Raw genomic sequence first — 20,492 nt, 5'->3', positions numbered from 1 at the left:
TGTTTATAGTTCTTCCCCTATACAGATACAGCAATGAACATTTTTGTAGTTGTGAATACATGTGAGAGGGGATCTCCAGGGTTACTATACTAATAGGGTGGACTTTCTGGCTAGTAGGGCTTGTGCCAGTGACAAAGCCCTACTGAGTGTTTCCTGTTTTTGAACTTTTCGTTGGCAGAGTTTTAGAGGCTAATCGCCAGCTTCTTTGGGTTAGTAAAAGGAGTGAACTGTTCATGTCCCTGTGTTATAAATGAGAGAGACAATAATCTGCCCAAGGCTAGCTTGGGATGGAACCATGGTGTCAGATACTTTCATGCTGCTTCTTTTGCTCCTCTGTTATGCTCTCTCCTCCTTCACTTGGGCCCTTGTAACATTCACCAACATTTGCCACCAGTTAGTGTTCCCAGTCACCACAAACTCCTGAGAAGTTGATAGAGCCTTATTCTGAAGCAGCATTTTTATCCTAAGAGCTACCAGCCCCTTTAGCATTTCTTCTAACTCCATGAAATGTTATAAATTTATATCCCTGGCAGTATGGTTGAAGTTTAAAAAATGCAGGATTTGCCTTTAAAATATTCGCTATTTCATTGACTGTGAGCTCATCAGACTCCACTGTGGAGCCTTATATGTTTATATAAGAACTCTCCCAAGCTGTTAATGCTGAGGGACAGATTTCTCTCAGAGAGAAGTAAGAATAGAGCAGGAAGCACAAAGGGGTAGCAGGCTGGGCTCTACCTCAACAATCAGGAGCATTGTGTAGTCACAACATCCCTTTGTCACTAAGCAACAAGAAGTTGACCTGCTGAGATGCTCTTTCTCCAGAAGTAACCTCAAAAAGACAAGAGGAAAGTTTGCCTTTTCTGCTTGTTTCCCAGAAAGATGCAAAGTGCTTTAGTAGGCTCCTGGGTAAGAGTGTACTTTACATTAATCCTAGCCCCTGGCCCTGGGGTAGTACCTGAAATATGAATTACTCATGAGAATAAAGTGAGAATGGTTTCATCCAGCATCCAGGCTAGAGGAGGACCCCAAACTGCCCACTCCCCCTCTGCCATTATGAGGTCCCCCTACAGCTTATCTAGTCTTCCTGACACCATGCCCTCTTCCATGTGTCCTGGTCTCATGCCTGGATTAGCTGATCCTCTTAGTCCTCTAGCCACCCCATTTATTCCCAGTCCTTTGTTTGATCCCCCCAAACTTCTGTAGTTTGACTGCTCTCTAGACTGGGAACATCTTGAGGCTAAAGACTGCCTTCTACTATCTGTATGTCCCATGCCTGGAATACAGTAAAGGCCCAGTAAATACTGTTGAAATAAACTGAATAGAGAGAAAGGAGTGTTTGACAATAGTAGAAGGATGGACAGACGAGTTGGATGACCCAAGCACTCAGTGGGATGAAAAGATAAAGGGCTTCCCAGGCACGCTTAGGAGCCCACTTTGATGGCCAGAGGCCAGCTGGGAACAGGTTCTTTCTGCTCAGGACTATGATCATGGCGTGGACTAGACACATTGTCCTCTCCAGGGGGTATTCAGGACAGTGAGGTTGGGCCATAAGAGTTCCCAGGCCAGACATGGTCATCCATGTTGTCAGCCTAATGACATCAGCACAGTACAGCTTCTTATACCCCCAGTAGGTGCTCATTTCTGTCTTCTGCCAGTCCTTGTCTCTGAAATTCTCTCCAGAAGGTATCCACTGTTGGTAAAGTACTTCTTTGGGAAAGTTCATCCTTTGTTTAAGTGCTCCAGTTTCAGAGGGTGCCCTACTTGCCCCAAAATAACGAAGTGTGTAGCAAACAGGTGTTCGTGACTTTGTCAATAGATGCAGAATATGTATCCATTTAATCCTGGCTTTTCAGTGACCCTTGACCTCTATTAACAATGCAGGGAAGACAATGAAGGGGACTTCCTCTCAGATCCCCCAGGGAAGGACCATGCTACTAGATGGTGGCCCTGTTCTCAAAACTCTGCTCAGTGCTTCCTAAGTCACCCTAACTCAGAACCTGTCTGGTCCCCTTCCCTGCTGAAGTCTTCCCTTGCTCTTGGAAGAGAATCCATGTTCCTAACCCAGTCTAGGTCCTGTCCCTCCCTGACCTCACCTTACTTCTCCTTGTCTTGCTCACAGCCTTTTAGTCAATAAGGCCTCTTTTTTTTTTTTTTTTTTTTTCGGTTCTTCCAACACAACTCTGTCTCTGGCCTCTGAATCTTTGCACTTGCAGTTCTCACCACATAGAATGCTCTTCTGCTGCCCCTCACATGGCTGACTCCTTCAAGTACCATGCCCATTGTCATGAGATGCTGTCCCTACTCCCTGTCACTCGATCTAGTCATCAGGTTCTTTCTTTCCTGACTCTATTCACTTGTCTTACTCCCTCACCAGAAGGAAGGTTGATAGAGGCAGGGTCTTTCTGTCTTTTCACTGCTGTGTGTGTCCCCAGCCCATATTAGGACCCTGTTGAAGAAAGAGAGAGAGAGAGAGAGAAAGGAAGGAAGGGGGGGAGGGAGGGAGGGAGGGTGAGAGGAAGGAGGGGAGGAAGGAAGGAAGGCACCCTTTCCTTACAGACATAACCCTCCCAGGTGGGCCAGCACAGCTGAGGCCAACTGTTCTAATGGTGGATGGAGACACCTCTCTGTTGGCGCCTCTCCAGGGTGTCCCTCCTTCTCTGATTCTTTTTATTCTGTCAGGAACTCCCAGGAGAGGCTTCTAGCCTGGGGGCTCTGAGGTCTAGGACTCAGGGTGGGGGTTGGGGTGGGATTCACCCTCAAGCCTGCCTTGTTACAGCACAACAGTGGCTTCTATGGGCACTACAGAGGCCAATTCAAGAGTGAAAGTGCTCGAGAATATCGCCTTGCAGCCAAGCCCCAGCCCCCAGCAGTGTTCCTGCAGCGCTGTCAGGTACGAGGCAGCCCTGGGTGCAGCTGCCACGGCTGAGCCAGATTCTGCTTCTCTCAGGCCCCAAGAGCAATATCCTCAACCTTAATGCAACTGGACTGACACTTGAGGCTAGCCTATCCCCAGGACTTGCATGAGGCCTGGCCCCTCTTCCCTGAAATGTCAGGTCCTCCCCCTACAGATACATGGGTGGAGAAGAGCCAGTACCAGGCTGGACAGTTTTGCTCACTGCTCCTTCTAAATGGAGGAAGAGTCAGGGTCTAGGTGGGGTGGGTGGTCATGGAGAGAGAGCCTCCAGAACCCAAGAAGTAAGCCTTGAGTTTTGCAGACGGCTGTCCTTCAGCACAGATTCCTTGATGCCATGAAAGTCAATGGTCTAGCTCACAGGCAGCCTCGTAGTCCAGGGGCTCAGGAGTGAGTAGGAGGCCTCCTCTGGTCAGTAAAACAGCATAGAAAGTGGCAGGTGTCCGCCCCCATGCCTAACCAAGGAGGACTGGAAAGGAGTGATGGCAGAATCGGCCTAGGGTGGCTGGAAAAGGCTTCCAGATAACAGGAGAGGGACGCAGGGCTGCAGGCCCTCCACTGCTTCCAGGCCTGGAGACAAGGAGGGGACACTGAGCATAGTCAGGGTCCCAAAAGTAAAAAGCCCACTCAAAACAGAACTCAGGAGGGTATACATATAAAGGAGTAGGTGTGGGAGCTTCAGGGAAAGGCATTCTCACAGGATGGTAACAACCGAGTGGTCAGTACTGCTGGGCTTTAAGGAACAAGGGGAAGGCATGGCTCCTAGAACCCAGATGGAGAGAGTGGTATGGAGAGGGCTCTCCTGAGAGAAGTGGTGATTTCGGGTAGAGGGACACAGCCAGGTAGGGGCGGGCCCGGAAGGGAGCCAGGAGAAGAAACACCTCCTCCCTCCTTCCCTCCATCTCCTTTCCAGGCTTCCTTTCAGGTCAGAGGGAAGTCAACCTGGTGAGAAGTGTGCTCACATCAGACTCCTGGGAAAGATCAGGGTGGAGGAGGGCTGAGAGGGACCTGGAGGTGTGCCTGGAACATGCTCCGCCCACTGCAGCTTCTTGTTTCCCAGCCTCTAGCCAGGTCCTACTTGACTGGCCATCTGGATTCTCTACAAATTGCTTTCCCAGGCCAAGAGCAGGGTCTTGGAGTCTGCCATGCTACAGAGCCTGAACTTCCTTAGCATGCCCAGTTGGAACGGCTGCCTGGTACTGCCTACTGAGCAAGGCCCAAATGCAACTCCAGACTGCTCGTCTGGGGCCACCTCCCTTGAGAGAGTGATGAGATCTGCCTAGTACAGGGACAGAGGTAACCTGGGCACTTCCTGCTGGGTGTCTGTAGTAGTCCTCAGTGGCAGCCCTCATCCCAAAGACCTGAATGTCCTCTTAGTCTGTCCCCCAGGAACAGAGTAGAGGACATATTTGGGGACATATTTTGATTGAAGTGAAGTCTTGTTACATGTTGGCATTATCAGCAACCCCAAAATAACATGGTCTGTGTATCTTGGGCTTAGGTTGTACAAATGCCAAGTCTGACCCTTTCTAGATCTAAAGCTGTTTTAATTAGTGGGACTACTCAGGGAAGGTGCACATTCTTTTTTCTTATTTGCTGAGAGATACCAAGTGTCAGCTGGCTGACTGCAGCTATTCTTGTTGAAAACCTTTCCAAGATGTAGCAGCCACTTACCTTTAGTTTGGGGCAGGTAGAAATTTTGTCATTCAGATGCAAGAAGATTCTTTTTTCTTTTTATTCTTCTTTTTCTTTTTTTCTTCTAAACCAGATTAGTTTATTTCTGGCCTTCACCTGTCTGACTCTTGGGAAATGTAATCCTGGTCTTGTTTGTTCTTAAGGTCAGGCCAGAGTGCCAGGGCTCATGGTTGGAGGCAGGTCCTTCGTTGGTGGTGCCGTGATTGCTGTGTCTCTGCCTCTGCCCCACCCCCCACCATGCCTCAGTCTGCCACAGGGACTCCTCACTCAGTACCCCACTAATTGCACACTGCCCAGCCTCCAGAGAGGCCCTTAGTCCTCCCACAGGCAAACATTGACCCATCCCAGGAAACCTACTTCTCTTCCAAGGCCTCTTTAGCTCAAACCCTAGCCCAAGCCCTACCTGCTCATAGACCACGGATTTTACCACCTGAGTGGAAAAGGAGCTTTAGATGGTTTAGAAGCAAAGATGCAGGTGAAATTCTCCTCAGGGACAAGAATACTTAGAATTGCCTGGGTGGAGAGGAAATTACTGCACTTTTCACTAGACTCCCACAGTTGTGAGAATAAAACTCAAGTCAGTGGGAGTCGATAGATGATCCTGTCACTGTAAGAATAGTGAGTTTCCAAATTCAGACCTGCCTCCAACAGCAGAGGCATCCACATTCTAGGGCTGTGTACAACTTTAAAGCTAAGGGTAGAGATGGGGGAGGGATTGGGGGGGCAACTGGAACATGCCCCAGACCTCCAGATTTTTTAATTGAAATTTTTTTTGAGATGGTTGTAGATTCAGAAACAGTTGTAAGAATTAGTAAAGAGAGATCCCTTTTATGCTTTGCCCAGTTTCCCCCAATGGTAACATTTTGCATATCTATAGTAAAATATCACAACCAGGACGCTGACATTGCTGCAATCTACCTATTTCATTCAGATTTCCTCATTTGTGTGTGTGTATTAAGATCTATAAAATCTTGGAATTCTCTGCTGGTCCAGTGGTTAGGACTCCACGCTCTCACTGCTGAGGGCCTGTGTTCGATCCCTGGTCAGGGAACTAAGACCCCACAAGCCACGTGGCATGGCCATAAAAACCCATAAAAATCTATAAAATCTTTTTAAAATTAATTTTAATAACAGTATAGCTGATTTACAATGTTGTGTTAGTTTCTGCTGTATAGCAAAGTGAATCAATTATACATATACATATATCCACTCTTTTTTAGATTCTACTCCCATATAGGTCGTTAAAGAATATTGAGTAGAGTTCCCTGTTCTATACAGTAGGTTCTTATTAGTTATCTATTTTATATATAGTAGTGTGTATATGTCAATCCCAATCTCCCAATTTATCCATTCCCCCTGCTTTCCCCCTTGGTAACCGTAAGTTTGCTTTCTATATCTGTGACTCTATTTCTGTTCTGTAAATAGGTTCATTTGTACAATTTTTTTAGATTCCACATATAAGTGATATCACATGATATTTGTTGTTCTCTGTCTGACTTACTTCACTCTGTATGACAAGTTCTGGGTCCATCCATGTTGCTGCAAATGGCATTCTTTCTTTTTATGGCTGAGTAGTATTCCATTGTATATATGTATCACATCTTCTTTATCCATTCTTCTATTGATGGGTATTTAGGTTGCTTCCATGTCCTGGCTATTATAAATAGTACTGCAATGAACATTGGGGTACACGTATCTTTTTGAATTATGGTTTTCTCCAGATATATGCCCAGGAGTGAGCTTGTTGGATCATATGCTAGTTCTATTTTTAGCTTTTTAAGTAATCTCCATACTGTTCTCCATAGTGGCTGTTACCAATTTAAATTCCCACCAACAATGTAGGAGGGTTCCCTTTTCTCCACATCCTCTCCAGCATTTATTGTTTATAGATTTTTTCATGATGGCCATTCTGACTGGTGTGAGGTGATGCCTCATTGTAGTTGTGACTTGCATTTCTCTAACAATTAATGATGTTGAGCATCTTTTCATGTGCCTCCTGGCCATCTGTATGTCTTCTTTGGAGAAATGTCTATTTAGATCTTCTGCCCATTTTTTGATTGGGTTGTTTGTTTTTTTGATATTGAGCTGCATGAGCTGTTTGTATATTTTGGAGATTAATCCCTTGTTGGTCACTTCATTTGCAAGAGAAAAAAAAAGATCTATAAAATCTTATCACCCGTGTAGGTTTGTGCATCCACCACCACAGTCAAGATACTGACCAATATCACAAGGATCCCTGGTCCTGCCCTTTTTTTTTTTTTTTCGCGGTACGCGGGCCTCTCACTGTTGTGGCCTCTCCCGTTGCGGAGCACAGGCTCTGGACGCGCAGGCTCAGCAGCCATGGCTCACGGGCCCAGCCGCTCCGCGGCATGTGGGATCCTCCCGGACCGGGGCACGAACTCGCGTCCCCTGCATCGGCAGGCAGACTCTCAACCACTGCGCCACCAGGGAAGCCCGTGGTCCTGCCCTTTTATACCCATCAGCCTCTCATTCCTCCACCCTTCCCCTGTCCCTAACTGCTATTTTTCCTCCATTTCTAAAATTTTGTGACTTCAGAAACGTTATGTGAATGGAATGATACAGCATGCAACCTTTGGGGAATGGCTTTTCTTGCTCAGCATAATTTCCTGAAGATTCCTCCAAGTTGTGTGTATCAACGGTTCAATTTCCATTACTGAGTAGTATTCTGTGATATGTATATAGCAGTTTACTTAACCATCCATCTATGAAAATGTATCTGGGCTGATTCCAGTTTTTACCTCTTACAAATAAAGTTGCTATGAACATTTGTGTACAGGTTTTTGGGTGAACATAAATTTTCATTTCTTTGGAATAAATACCTAGGAGTGCAATTGCTGGGTCATATGATAGTTGCATTTATTTATTTATTTTTAATATTTTATTTATTTATTTGGCTGCACCGGGTCTTAGTTTCGGCACACGGGATCTTCGTTGCCGCGTGAGGGATCTTTAGTTGCAGTATGCAGGATCTTTTTTTTAGTTGTGGCATGCGGGATCTTTTTATAGTTGCAACATGCAGAATCTTTTAGTTGCGGGCATGCAGACTCTTAGTTGCGGCATGTAGGATCGTGTTCCCTGACCAGGGATAGAACCTGGCCCCCTGCAATGGGAGCTCAGAGTCTTAGCCATTGGACCACCAGGGAAGTCCCCGTAGTTGCATTTAAGTTGTTTGTTTGGTTTTTTAATGTGGATGGAAATTTTTTTTAATTGAAGGAAAGATTCTTTAAATTCTATAGCACTTTACAATTTTCAAAAGTTTCACACACGATTTCATATAATCCCATAATAACTTTTTTTCTCCTACCCCTATATTGTACCTCCTGCACGTTAAGTTTTTTTTTTTAATTGTCAAACTGTTTTCCAGAGTGGCTGTTTCACATTTTACATTCCCACCTGCATTGAGCAAATGATTGTATTTCTCTGCATTCTCACCAACATTTGGTGTTGTCTCTATTTTTTATTTTAGCCATTCTGATTGATGTGTCATGATAGCTCACTGTGGGGTTTTTTTGTGTTTTTTTTTTGAGTATGTTGGGTCGTCATTGCTGTGCGCAGGTTTTCTCTAGTTGTGGTGAGCGGGGGCTACTCTTCGTTGTGGTGTGCGAGCTTCTCATTGTTGTGGCTTCTCTTGTTGTGGAGCACAGGCTCTAGGCACGCAGGCTTCAGTAGTTGTGGCACGTGGGCTCAGTAGTTGTGGCTTGCAGGCTCTAGAGCGCAATCTCAGTAGTTGTGGCACACGGGCCTAGATGCTCCATGGCATGTGGGATCCTCCGGGGCCAGGGCTCGAACCCGTGTCCCCTGCATTGGCAGGCAGACTCCTAACCACTGCACCACCAGGGAAGCCCTCTCACTGTGGTTTTAATTTGCATTTCCCTAACATTCAGTGATGGTGAACATCTTTTCATGTGTTATTTGCCATCTGTATATCCTCTTTGAAGAAATGTCTTCATGTTGTTTGCCCATTTTCTAATTGGAATTTTTATTTTGCTGTTCAGTTGTGAGAGTTCTTTATACATTCTAGATACTAGTCCTTTATTGGATATGTGATTTGCAAATATTTTCTCTCAGTCTGTAACTTGTCTTTTCATCCTCTTCACATGGACTTTCACAGAGCAAAACTTAAAAAAAAATTTTGATGAGGTCTAATTTATTGATTTTTTTTTCTTTTATGGCTCTTGCTTTTGGTGTCACATCTAAGAACTCTTTGCCTAGCTCTAGATTCTGAAGATTTTCTATTTTTTTCCTGAAAGGGCTCTGGGTTTTTAATCTCTTGTGTCAGTTTGCTTTATGAGGAATGAAAGGTAAGGCCAGCTGGCTTCCTACCTTCATGGAGCTTTCATTCGATTTGGAGAACACCAGCTGTCTAAGGCAGGAGGTCCCAATAGGGGAGCTTGTTAAAGGCTCCACCCCGAAGATTCTGGTTCAGGGATCTGGGATGGAGCTAGCCCCTGACTTTTATCTAGCAACTTATTGTCAGCCATTGCTCATACCCCAACCCAGCCAAGATTGGACTCACCAGATCAGGTACTTCATTCTGGTCCGCAGCAGGAGAAGCTGAGTGGCTGAGGTGGAGGGACCCTGGGGGCAGAGACCAGGCACAAAGGCAAGGTGGACGGTCTTGGGAGAGATTCCTGCTGAGGTCTAGGGGCCTGAGAGGTGGTCTCTCTCTGCCTGGGGATGGAACATGGCTCTCTGGCCCCAACTGGGCTAAAGCAAATGCCCTGGGGATCTTCTGTCCCTGTTCACTGATTTAACAGCAAATATATATTGAGCACAGTGCCAGGCTCAGTGTTGGAGTTATAGATGTGAGTAAAACAGACAGTAACCTTGCCCATGAGGTGCTTGTGTTCTAGTCAGGGGCATCAGATGGTAAACAGCAACATAATACATAGTAATACAGTATGTTAGAAGGTGAAAAATGCTGGGTTGGGGTGATGGGACTGCTGGTGTAGTAGTGGTCAAGGAAGACCTCCCAAGAGGTAGGTGAGAGGGAGTCATGGCCAGCTGGGAGAAAAGTCCCAGGCAGAAGTAACTGGTAGTACAAAGGTCCAAGGTGAAAGTAGCTAGTGTATTTGAGGAACAGTGAGGACGCCAGTGTGGCTAGAGGTAATGGAGGAATCAATATCATGTGGATCTCATGGACCACTATGATGACTTTGACTTTTATAAACATGAGGAACTGTTGTGGATTTTTGGCAAACAAGGAGTGTGATCTGATTTACATATTAAAACAGTTATTCTGCCTGCTAAGAGGACAATAGACTGGAGAGGCAAGCTTGGAAGTAGGGACACCAAGTGGGAAGCTCTTGCAGTAATTGAGGCATGAGGGGAAGGTGGCTTAGACCAGAGAAAGCAGCGGCTATGCTGAGAAGTGGTCTGATCCTGGGTACATATTGAAGGAAGTATCAGCAGGATTTCCTGGCACACTGGATGTAGAGTGTGAAAGAAAAGAATCAAGGGGACTCCGAGGTGTTTGGCAAGATCTAGCTGCCATGACCTGAGCTGGGGGAGGCTATAGGTGGGGTGGTTTTGGGGAATGATCCAGAGCTCAGCCATGTGTCTGGAGATGCCCGTTAAGACATTTACATGGGAATATGGAGCAGGTGGTTGGCTAGTGAGTCTGGAGTTCGGGAGAGAGCTCAAGCTCTAAAGAGAAATTTCAGTTTCCAGGTGGTATTTAGGGCCAAGAGGCTGGGTTGTTGATGAGAGAGTGAAAGAGAGGAGGAGAGAGCTGGAGCCTAGTCCTGGATGATCTAAAGGACCCAATGTGAAACTTAAACCACTGCCCCACTAACGGCAGGATGTCCTGGAAAATGCCTCAGCCCCTTCCTCAATCAGTGGCCCCAGAGGCTTCTGCTTTGAGAGCAAGTGCTGGGATGAGATGTTCCAGGAATGAGGTGTTGCTTTAATTTTTATCTGCCCTTTCAGTGTGTTGGCAGTTTAGCAGTTTAAGGATGGTGGCTCCTGGCAACTTCCCTCCATTATGGGGCCCTGAGTTAGCATCTTGGGGACAGGTAAGCATCATCTTTCCCCATTCACCTTCTTTTTCACTGTCTTTCTAGGAGCCAGCGCAGCAACATTTCTTCTCCAAGCATGACAACCGCACTTCCTTTGACAAAGTGAGTGCTAGAGAGAGGAAGGAAAATGGGCAGACTCCCAGCCTAGGTTGAAGTTGAGGTAGGGTGGAGGGGAGAAGACATTGCAGGGAGAGAGGGCTCTTTATACAGACAGAGGAGTGTCTGTCTTCCTGACAACCTCTTTCTTCTGGGAAACAGCCCATTCTACAAACAGATGTACCTCTGCTTTGGTTTCCCCCACCAGCTTGCCTGACAATGTGCAAATATCTTAGGAACCACTGACTTTCTGGGGGCTTCATTCACTCTGGAATGGAAGGCATGACTGGGGATGCAGGCCAAAGAGGCTGGGGTCCAGGCCAGGGAGGCCAGGCACAGGCCAGGCATCACCAGGCAGGCTTGGGTATAGGAGGGGCCCAAGGAATTGCCTGGTGCCAGGACTGTGGGCCAAGGGCCCATACCGTTGAGGAGGGCCCCTACTGCCTGCTACAGGGAATCGGAAGGCGGAAAGACCTGGAGCGCCTGTGGCAACAGCACACCTTCCTGCGCTGGGCACCCTGTGAACTGGAGTTGCGCCAGCCACGGCCCCTTGAATCCTCCTACCAGGCTGATTTCCGGTCAGGGCCAGGACTCAGTGACCTCCCCCAGCGCCTTGCCCACTTTGTGCAGATCCAGCCTTCCCGTGCCAGCACCACCTACCAGCAGAACTTCTGCCAGCCATCCCGTGGTAGCCATTGTGGCAGTGACAACATGGGGCCCCAGGCCCCAGTCACCAACACACTGCCTGACCTCCCAGGGATCCCAAGACCCAAGCTGCTGCAGCATTACCTTCATGCTGGGGTCTCTGAGTGTCTAAACTGGTCCAGAACATTAAACAAGGACAGCTAACTCAGTGGCCTGTCTGTGCTTGCAGCCCAAGAGATCTCAGAGGCTGGAGAACAGTAAGGCACAGCCAGGCCCTGCGCCTGGCTCCTATGTTGCTTGTGCCATGGAGCCTTGTGCAGCCTTGTGCTGGTTGGGGGAGGTGCTGCCTGGGGAGTCTTGCCAGTGAGTGAGAAGAGGTAAGGCCTGCAGGAGGCTAATGGTCCAGGAAGGTTACCTTGGCCACAGCAGGTGGGTTCCAGGACCCCAAATCCATTCTTGCCACAAACTCAACTGTGAACCCCTTGCAATCAGTACGGCTGCAGGGAAAGCAGAGTCAATGGTCCCTACTAGTGGGCAGCAAAGACTGGAGGAGGAGGCAAGGGCTGGCAGCTTTGCTTTTTCTGGGATGCTACTGCCTCTAGGGGTCTGGTGAGTGGCAACACAGTCACGCCTAAGAGACAGCTTCACCACAGCTGGGACAGAGGGACAGTCCCCACTGGACACACACCCCGCCCCCGCCACCGGAGGTGAGCAGAGGCTTTGAGGATGCTGTGTGATGTGAATCTTGAGGTCATCCTGATCCTATGGTATTTTGTTGCAGTTTTCTGAGCTCTTCTATGGTCTTGCTGTGAGTGCCCTCTAACAGCCAGGGCAATAGGGGATGGGGGGTCATCCTACGTCACCAACAGAGAACTGAGGCTTAAGTGGGACTAAGACACCAGGACACTTTGGGGGCAGAGGCCAGGTCCTAAAGGCTCCTCTAGACCCTCATCCCCTGAGAAAGCTGAGGGCCAGGGGCTCAGGGGCAACGCAGGAGTCCACACCAGAGGCCATAAGCCAGATTTAGCAGCACTTTTACTTCCACATCTGAACTCCCTGGATCCTCACAACAGCCCTGTGAGGTAGGTAGGGCAGGAAGGTTTCAGAGATCCCCATTTATAAATGAGGATGCTGAGGCACAGAGAGGTGAAATGACTTGCCCAAGGTCACACAGCCCGCAGTGTAAAGGGCCCAAAGCCACCATTCTTCTGGCCCTCTGGAAGTCCCCACATCCACTCCTGTACCCCTCTGTGTTCCCACCCTCTCTTACCTCTTCTGAGTCCACAAGGGCCTTCAAGGCAGGCTGACAGCTAGGACTTTTCAGGAACAGCCATTGGGGAGGGCCTGATCAACTCCAGGTAGGCACTGACCTGTAGGGCAGGAGGCCAGCTCTGCCCTCCCCCACTTCCCAGTTGGACAGAGGGCCCAGTAGGTTCCAGAGCAAGGGTGGAGCTGGGCATGGTCCGTGAATGAAAGGGAGTAAAGGTGGGTATAAAGGTATGTGTGTCCTTTGCTAAAGATGAAGGCCACCCCCAAGTCCCAGACACGGTGTCTCAAGTGCCCCACCCTGTGCCTCCCTCATCCCACAGAGCCACAGTGAGCTTTCTCAGTAGCAAAAGGAACCACAGACATCTGCTTCTGGCACTGAACTGCTCCAGTGGACAGGTCCCACCAGGCATTCAGACCCCATCACGCAGACACAGTGCCTCCACAGCTTGACTGGGACCCTGGGCCACACCCCCGATGGCAAACAGCCGGGGCCCAGCCTGCAGACTAGAACAGGAGCAGCGGGCTGTGGGCATGGGAGGCAGTGCCTCCCAGCGCCGCCGTGCAAGGCTGAAGCCCTCCACAGAGCCCAGAGGGCACGGCTGGTTTCCTGCAGGAAGAAGACAGATGTTGTAAAGGGCACAGGCTGCAGGGGCTCCAGCTCTTTTTCTCCCTGAGCTCAGAGCATGGCCCAGCATGCATTACCCCAGGATGGGCTATCCATGCGTTGCTACTCATTGCCCCCATTTCATCACTCATTCATTTATTTATTCACATTTCTATTTCTCCATTCATTCAGTGGTCATTTGTCCTGTTTTTATCTCCTAGGCCCCTGCTGGTACAGAACCCACAGTTAGGTGCTGAGAGACACCCCAAAAGCTGAGCCAGGCAGACCACCCACTGACTGTTTTACAGATTGGAAAAGGGAAGCTCACAAAGCCATGACCCCTGGAGTACCTAGAGAAGGGCAGGAGGTGGTACTCACGCAGGGGGCTACTCTTTCCTGTCTTGGGCTCCCCTCCTATCCCTAGCCCCACAGAGACTCACCAAGGCCCCCAATGGCCACGATGTGGTCCCCAAGTGAGCCAACCACAAAGTCGGCCCTCTTATCCCTCATGCGCAGGCTTCGGGGCAGCTTGGTCCAGGACCCTGCAGGGGAGGGGAGGTCAGATCTAGCCCCCTCACACACACTGCACCCCTCCATCCCATGGAGAGTGGGAGAATAGCCCAGACCAGCCACTGCTCACCATGCTCCAGGTCGAACATCTCCACAGTGTTGACAAAGTGTGGGCGGGAGTAGAAATTGTGGGGCCCGGGCTGCTGCAGGCCACCCAGGCTAAAGACGCTGCCTTCGGCCATCACGCAGCCGGCAAAGGCCCGGCGGCTGGGCAGGCTTGGGTGTCGGGTCCAGGTACGGGCCTCCAGATCAAAGGCCTCAAAAGCAGTCACTGGGAGCTTGCCCTGGCGGCCCCCTGCCAATGGAATTGGGGCACCTGGGAGGCAGCCCAGGAGGCCTGGCAGCCTCTTCCTTTACCAGGTTGCTGAGCCTTTACCACTGCCCACCCCAGCTACCCATACCCAGCTGTGTGCACACCAGAGCACAGATCAACCGCAAAGATCCTTAGGCACTGGGGTTTGGTTTTCCAGCCTCAGCAGGACCACCAGAGGTCAGAGCCTCAGAGCAACCCTGGCTCAAACCAACAAAACTTCTCTTGTCCCACCATCCCAGATTAAGCTTGATCCCAGCCAACCTATACGGATAAGTGCTTTTGGACTTAGGCCAATTTTCCACATCCCCAGGTCCTTACCCAGGACATAGATCTTGTTCCCGTTCAGGAAGGTGGAGGCCCCGTAGCAGGGTGTGGGCATCGAGGGCAGCGAAAGCCAGCAGTCCCGGCGGGGTTCATACACCCGAACCTGGGCCTGGGGGGTTGTGTCAGGGCCCATTCCCCCCAGTGCATACACCATACCATCTGCAGAGAAAAGAGTAATACAGACTATCCCTGGGCCTGGCCACAGCACTCCACCCTGACAACAGCCCTGGTCAGGCCTGGAGGTGGCTTAGGACAAACCTATTTATGGTACCCCTCCCTGGCAGCAGAAACCCTCCTGCCTGCCTGGAGTGGGGGCTGGGAGAGCTAGGATTCTCACTCTGGCCAGGGCCCCTTCAAGTGAAGAGCAGGAGGCAGCCAATCTAATTATAAGCCGTCTCTGTCTCCCTGGAGACGCTATGGCAACCACATCTGGCATCCAAGCAGGACTGGTGGTCAGACCTGGAGGCCACAATGTAGGGACTCTCATGGGGGAAGGAGGGTGGGGGCCATATGGAGATCTGTTCAGCATGGAGCTCAGACTGGGGAGGGGGCTCTGGGGATCAGCTGGGGGGCTGGGAGAGGAGCTTGGGCCTGCAGGATGGGGGTGCTGTCCACAAGCCTTCTGCCAGCACTTCTGTACCCTGCCCTTTCACTAGAGTAGGTTCTTGCCCTGTTATACTCTCAGGGTCAGCTGGGGGCATGTGTGGGGGCCTTGGGCAGACAGCCAGTTAGCTAGGGGCTTCCATGGCAACTGCCTCCAGGCCAGCTTGGCTTTTGTCCATCTCAGTCTCCCTTGTTTGTTTGTGTGGTGCGAGGAATTTAAGCACTTGCCGGGCTCTGAGCCAAGGCCCTGCTCCCATCCCCCTCTCCCAGACTATTTATAACTGTGGGAGTCATTGGGCCACCCCTCCTTGTCTCTCACAGAGGAGGAATGGGGCAGGGAGGTGGCTTGGGCCTCCCATCATGCTGGTGGCTAGCCTGGGCTCTGACTCCCACCTCACAGCTGGAAAAGGCAGTTTAGGCTGCTGCTAGCCCAGCTCAGAGCTAGGTAGGGAAGGGTACAAGAAACAAAGCCATGTCCAGGGCACCCAGGCAAAATTTACAGCTCTTGCCCAATCTCTGAAGGTAAGGGACCAAGTCAGGAAAGAATGGAGGGTGTTGGGGCACCTGAGGGACCTTCCTTGGGAGGCCACTCACCTCTCTCCACAGTTGCAACCCCCATGGCTGCCTGAGGTAGGGTGGCCCGACGCTCCCAGCGGCCCTCGTCAGCCAGGAAGGCCTCCACAGCAGCTACCGGGCTCTGGCCCTCATCCACACCGCCCACCACTAGCACCTGCTTGCCCAGTACCACAGCAGCTGCACCAGCCCGGGCAGTGGGCAGGGGCGCCAGTGCCAGCCACGTATGTGAGGCCATGTCCAATGTCTCGGCAGTGTCCAAAGGCAGTCCAGCTCGGCCACAGCCCCCCAACACTAGCAGGTGCCCATCCTGGTATGCCACTGTACCATATACCCGGCAGGTGGGCATGGGTGGGAACACCTGCCAAGCAAAGGCCCGGCCACCTCCTGTAGCCATGGTGTTCACCTCCAGTGGCAGGCCATGCTATCTGCTCAGGCTGCAGCCCTCACTGAAGGGCATGATGGGGCCACATCTTGACTCTACCAGGGCTACAAGGGAGTGTGGGGCCAGTCCAAGGACTTTGCTTTCACCTAGAGAAAAGAGGGAAAACAAAGGGTCAGAGCCACTGACCAGCCCCTCAGGGTACAGATGAGCAGCCTGGCCCAAAATTGCTGGTGGGAAAAGCAGAGGGAAGACACACCTCCACTGCCTAGCACACTGATGTGGAGGTCCTCCTGGAGTGGGAAGGAGGGCAGTCTCCCAGTTACCCAGGCAACTTCCCAACTTGCTATGGGGCTTGAGGGATTCTCCTCCCATACCTTGCCCTCACCTAGTTGCTCCCCGGTTGAATCTAGGTCTAGGTGGGAGGTAAGGTGACTAGAATAGGACTTTCCACCATAGCCCCCTTCCCTTTGCCTCAACAATCCTCACCCTGGTGCTCTGCATCAGTGGAGTTTTACTGTACCCTCCCCCTTACTGGCTTCCAGTGTGCTCTGGGCAGCCATCAGGGTCTCCAACTTGCTGCCAGGGATCAGAGTCCAGGGTATCCTTAAAACCCCTTTGGGAGCCATTCCATAGACTGCATCCATTCCCACCAGCAAAGGCCAAGATCAGGGTGTTTGAGACTGGGAGGGGAGGGGCTGGAGGCCAGAGTCCCACATTTCCCCTCAAGATCTACCCTCAGGGGTTTGCCCATGCCAAGTCCCCAGAGGCCTGCCTTCTTGGTGTCTGGGACGGGGAGGGGGATGATTTTTGGGAACTCACGAGCACTGGACTCTAGGTTCCCAGAGTCCAGGGCGTTGCCAGCAGAAATGGGCAGCTGGACTTCACAGATTCCAAGTTCCCTGGCTTCTCCTTTCCCGCGGGGAGGCACGCTCCTGGGACCCCTGGCGCGAGGGCCTCCCGGCCCCAAACTTCCAGCTCGCGGAAGGGGGGGCGGGTCCGAGCGAGCGCGCTTGGGGCTCTACACCCCGCGCCCTAAACTTCCCCTGAGCGCGGCTCCCGCGGGACTCACCGGCCGGGGCTCCGGCGCCGCCGGGGCGCAGGGTCCGCGGTTCCGGTTCCGCTGGTGCCTGATCTGGCTGGGTCTGAGGCCGGGCTCCGGCGGGGCTCCGGTGGGGCTCCGGTGGGGCTCCGGCGGGGCTCCGGCTCTTCTCCGGCGCGGGGCGGGGCTGGACAGGGTCCGCCCCTCGTCCCCCCTCCCGACTCGGGAAAACCTCCCCCCTGCTTTAACCCCGCACCTGCCGTGGCCGGAGCAGGGCGCGCCGACCCATGGTCACACGGAAACCGGTGAACAGACAGACGGACATGTGGACGCTGAGCCTGCCCAGGATTTGGGGTCCGACCTCGGACTGGGGGAGAAAGGAAGAAGCGGTGGGCCGCACGACACGTGTATGGTGGGGGCCGTTCTCAGCAGGACCCAGCCTGCGAGCACCGGCGAAGGGGCGGGCCAGCAGAACCTGGGGGCTTGAGAAGCGGGCGCCTGCCCACCACCGCTGCGCTCCGAAGAGCCCACGACAGGCTTCGCGGCGGCGCCCCCTGGAGGCCTCTTAGGGTATGTCCTGGGCCTTTGGTGGGGGCAATGGTTCGGTCGCCCTTCCCCAAGCACTGATGAGGGCACAGAACAGGTTCTGTGGTGCACATTGAGGGTAGCAGAGGGTGGAGGAGCAGAAAGTGCCAGCCCCCGTACTTGACAGGCCCTTCCACAGGCATGGGTGGGGGCGATTTTTGTGGGGGAGGGTAACAGAGCAGGTGATGAAGAGTCAGAGGCCAGGGGACCTCCCAGGCAGGTCACTCTGGTCTTATTCTGCAGGGCCTGAGGCCTGGGCTACTCTGGGACCCAAGGCACTTTGTGACTGTCCATCTTCAGGGTCCTGGGCCTGCCTCTAGCCAACTCCGGGGTCAGGCAAGAACAAGTTGGTGTGACAGAGGCAGACCTACCTCAGACCCAGACCCTGGCCCATCCTATCTTCTGAGCATCAAGAGTACTGGCTAAGTCTGTGAGCTAGGGGCCCATTTGTACAGGTCAGTGGTCACCTATGAGAAGAAGTCCTCGTGATTGTGCTTGCTACCATTTGTCCCTCTTTCATGGACAGCGTCTGCCTCACTTTCTCCAGAAGCACACCAGGGGACTGAGATACAAGTGCATATAGTTAATGTGGGAGATGAGGACAAGAAGCACCAGTAGAGGAGTGGCAAGAAGACAGGGAAAGCAGCCAATAAAGGGGTGTGTCATCAAACAAGTTCCCACTGTGAGCAACAAGGACCAAATCCTGCTGGGGACTCTGGGAGCCATTGTAGAACATGGGCCTCACATTATTGTTCCCATCAGAGCAAGGGAATGCTAAGGTATTCATTCTCAAATCTCCATCAGTCATGGGTTGAGAGCAACTTGGAGACATGAATACCCTAGCCTGCCTGACTTCTGGCCAGCCTAGAGTGTGGGCAGAGCATTCTGACCAGAGAGAGAGTCTTCAGTCCCTTTCAGGGGCTGGCAGATGGAGTTGGACGGCCCGCATGGAAATGGTGCCAAGGCTGGTTGCAGATCCTGGCTAGAAGGCTTTCATCCTCCCACTCCACTCTGCCCCCAACATGCTCCTCAGTTAGGCCAGTCACTGGTACCTTCCTCCATAGGGTATTCACACTGTCCTGCAGACCCCCTCACACTTCCCACTGTTCCCTTTCCAGGCCCCTTCCCCTCTCCTTTCCAGTAATTAAGCACATAAAAGCCTCCTGCCTTTAGATACCTCCCAGCACCCCAAGTCCTTGCATTGTTCCCTTCCTTCCAGTCAAACTCTTGAAGTCATCTTCTCTCACAGTTTCCATTGCCTTGGTGTTGGCCATCTTATATCTGCTACCACTGCTCCCCAAAACTTGGTATTGCCAAAGTCACCATGGAACACCATATAGCTAAAATGGGGCAGGGTGGGGCGGCTATCGTCTTTTTCTCAACTGAAATCTTTCTGGCCTCTTCAAAGCCTCACCCACCCTTGTGACCTTGGCTTCCTCCTGCTGCTTGTCCTGCCCCTCGGAGGCTTTTACAGGCCCTGCTTCCTCTCCTTCCCCAGGAAGTGCCTCCTCAACACCCAGCCTTGGCTTTTCTCCCTGGCACATAGACTCCCTCCTGGGGTGATCTCTCCAAGGCCACTGGCCTCACTCACATCTAGATCTTCACCAGATCTCTCTGCTCAGGTGGATATGGGTCTAGGGTCCATCACTAAGGGATATAAAAGATGCCAAATAGAGAGGAAGGGCTGGATCCTGGGACGGCCCTGTGGTCTCTCCAACCTCATCTCATCTGATCCCAGTTATGCCTGGGATGGTCAGCATCCACCAAAGTCCAGGTCAAGTCAGACTTGGCCCTGATTAATGATCCCAGAGAGTTCCATCTGGGACGTTCTGGGTACCAAGAGGCAAAAGGATCAGCCTCCCCTCAGGAAGCTAGGTACCCCAGACCATTTCCCTGAACCCATATCATCCCCACAGTTCTAATGTGTGGAAGGGACACAGACTAGGGATGGACCTACCTTTTTTTGTCTTCCACTTTGCGCTGACCTCTAGGCTGGACATCACCAGAGAGGTATCCTCTTTCCAGGACACACCTAGGCCCATGTCATCCCTGGAGGCTGGACTCTGCTTCTTCATGGAAGTGGCTTCTGTTTACACAGGCCTGGCCCCACCTGCACATGGGGGGCCAACACTGCTGGCTTTAGAGAAGCTATAGAAGACAACTTGGGCAGAAGATGAGGCTGGATTGGTCCTAAGAGTGAACAACTAATCCTCAACCATGGATGGGGCAGAGATGGGGCTCACCCTCAGTTGGGAACTGGGAGTGCTAAGGTGGGACTTCCTGATTGCAACCCCGCGACCCTGGCCCTTGAGACCCCATCCTTCCCTTCTCTCTACCAATACAAGGGGCCAGAAGCATTGACCCCAGAGGAGCAGGAGAGTTTGCATTTCCTGCTGGATATCTTGGCTATGCTTAAAGGCACTGAGGACCCCACCATCAGGGCTGAGGCCCTGAGAAGCTCAGGTGCACAAGGTGAGGCCTAGGGTGGGGTGAGTGTTTCTCTCTAGGGGTGCCCAGACCCCTCTGTAGAGGCAGGGAAGCATAGATCAGGTAGAGGATCCTGGGGTTTTATGGGGAGTGAGGAGGGCTATCAACCAGTCCCCAAATGAAGCATCCAGTCACACTCTGTGACTGCCCATAGGCTTCCACCTGCCCCCCAGCTACCAAATTTACACCACTGTACATGTCAGGTCCAAGAGTTATGACAATATTTTTGCCTCTTAGCTCAGGCTCTGACCCAAGTACAGATGCCCCCACCATCTCATCCATGAAACCAGGACTTCCAGGTTGACTCCCAACCTGGAGTTGGGGGCCCTTGACCAAGAAGTGCCTTTGGTCAGAG

At 51.6% G+C, this 20,492-nt stretch overlaps 2 protein-coding genes across 2 annotated transcripts; one reads left to right on the top strand and one right to left on the bottom strand.

Annotated features, from left to right (window-relative positions):
* Positions 1-879: 879 nt before the first annotated feature.
* Positions 880-11,589, top strand: CIMIP7 (ciliary microtubule inner protein 7; the record flags this gene model as incomplete). The annotated part of the gene is made up of 4 exons (XM_082663595.1): positions 880-906; positions 2,777-2,890; positions 10,690-10,746; positions 11,173-11,589. 4 exons carry the CDS (start codon positions 880-882, stop codon positions 11,587-11,589), a joined length of 615 nt encoding a protein of 204 aa, XP_082519721.1.
* Positions 11,590-12,408: 819 nt separating this feature from the next.
* KLHDC8B (kelch domain containing 8B) lies at positions 12,409-17,262 on the bottom strand. The gene is made up of 6 exons (XM_082663210.1): positions 17,096-17,262; positions 15,663-16,172; positions 14,460-14,624; positions 13,899-14,123; positions 13,699-13,800; positions 12,409-13,261 (listed from the first exon to the last, which is right to left on the bottom strand). Exons 2-6 carry the CDS (start codon positions 16,036-16,038, stop codon positions 13,065-13,067), a joined length of 1,065 nt encoding a protein of 354 aa, XP_082519336.1. The 5' UTR covers positions 16,039-16,172; positions 17,096-17,262; the 3' UTR covers positions 12,409-13,064.
* Between the last annotated feature and the right edge of the window lie 3,230 nt (positions 17,263-20,492).

This window comes from Grampus griseus, assembly GCF_964374135.1.
Source record: "Grampus griseus genome assembly, chromosome: 10".
NCBI lineage: Eukaryota > Metazoa > Chordata > Mammalia > Artiodactyla > Delphinidae > Grampus > Grampus griseus.
The sequence above is the reverse complement of the archived record's forward strand: the minus strand, read 5'-3'. Positions and strand labels throughout refer to the sequence as shown.

Excerpts from the sequence above, each read along its gene's own strand:
- KLHDC8B (XM_082663210.1), bottom strand. The coding sequence starts at position 16,038 with ATGGCTACAGGAGGTGGCCGGGCCTTTGCTTGGCAGGTGTTCCCACCC. Across the intron at positions 14,625-15,662 it reads GGTTGCAACTGTGGAGAGAG|ATGGTATGGTGTATGCACTG; the intron begins GTGAGTGGCCTC and ends TTTTCTCTGCAG. Across the intron at positions 13,801-13,898 it reads GATGTTCGACCTGGAGCATG|GGTCCTGGACCAAGCTGCCC; the intron begins GTGAGCAGTGGC and ends CCTCCCCTGCAG.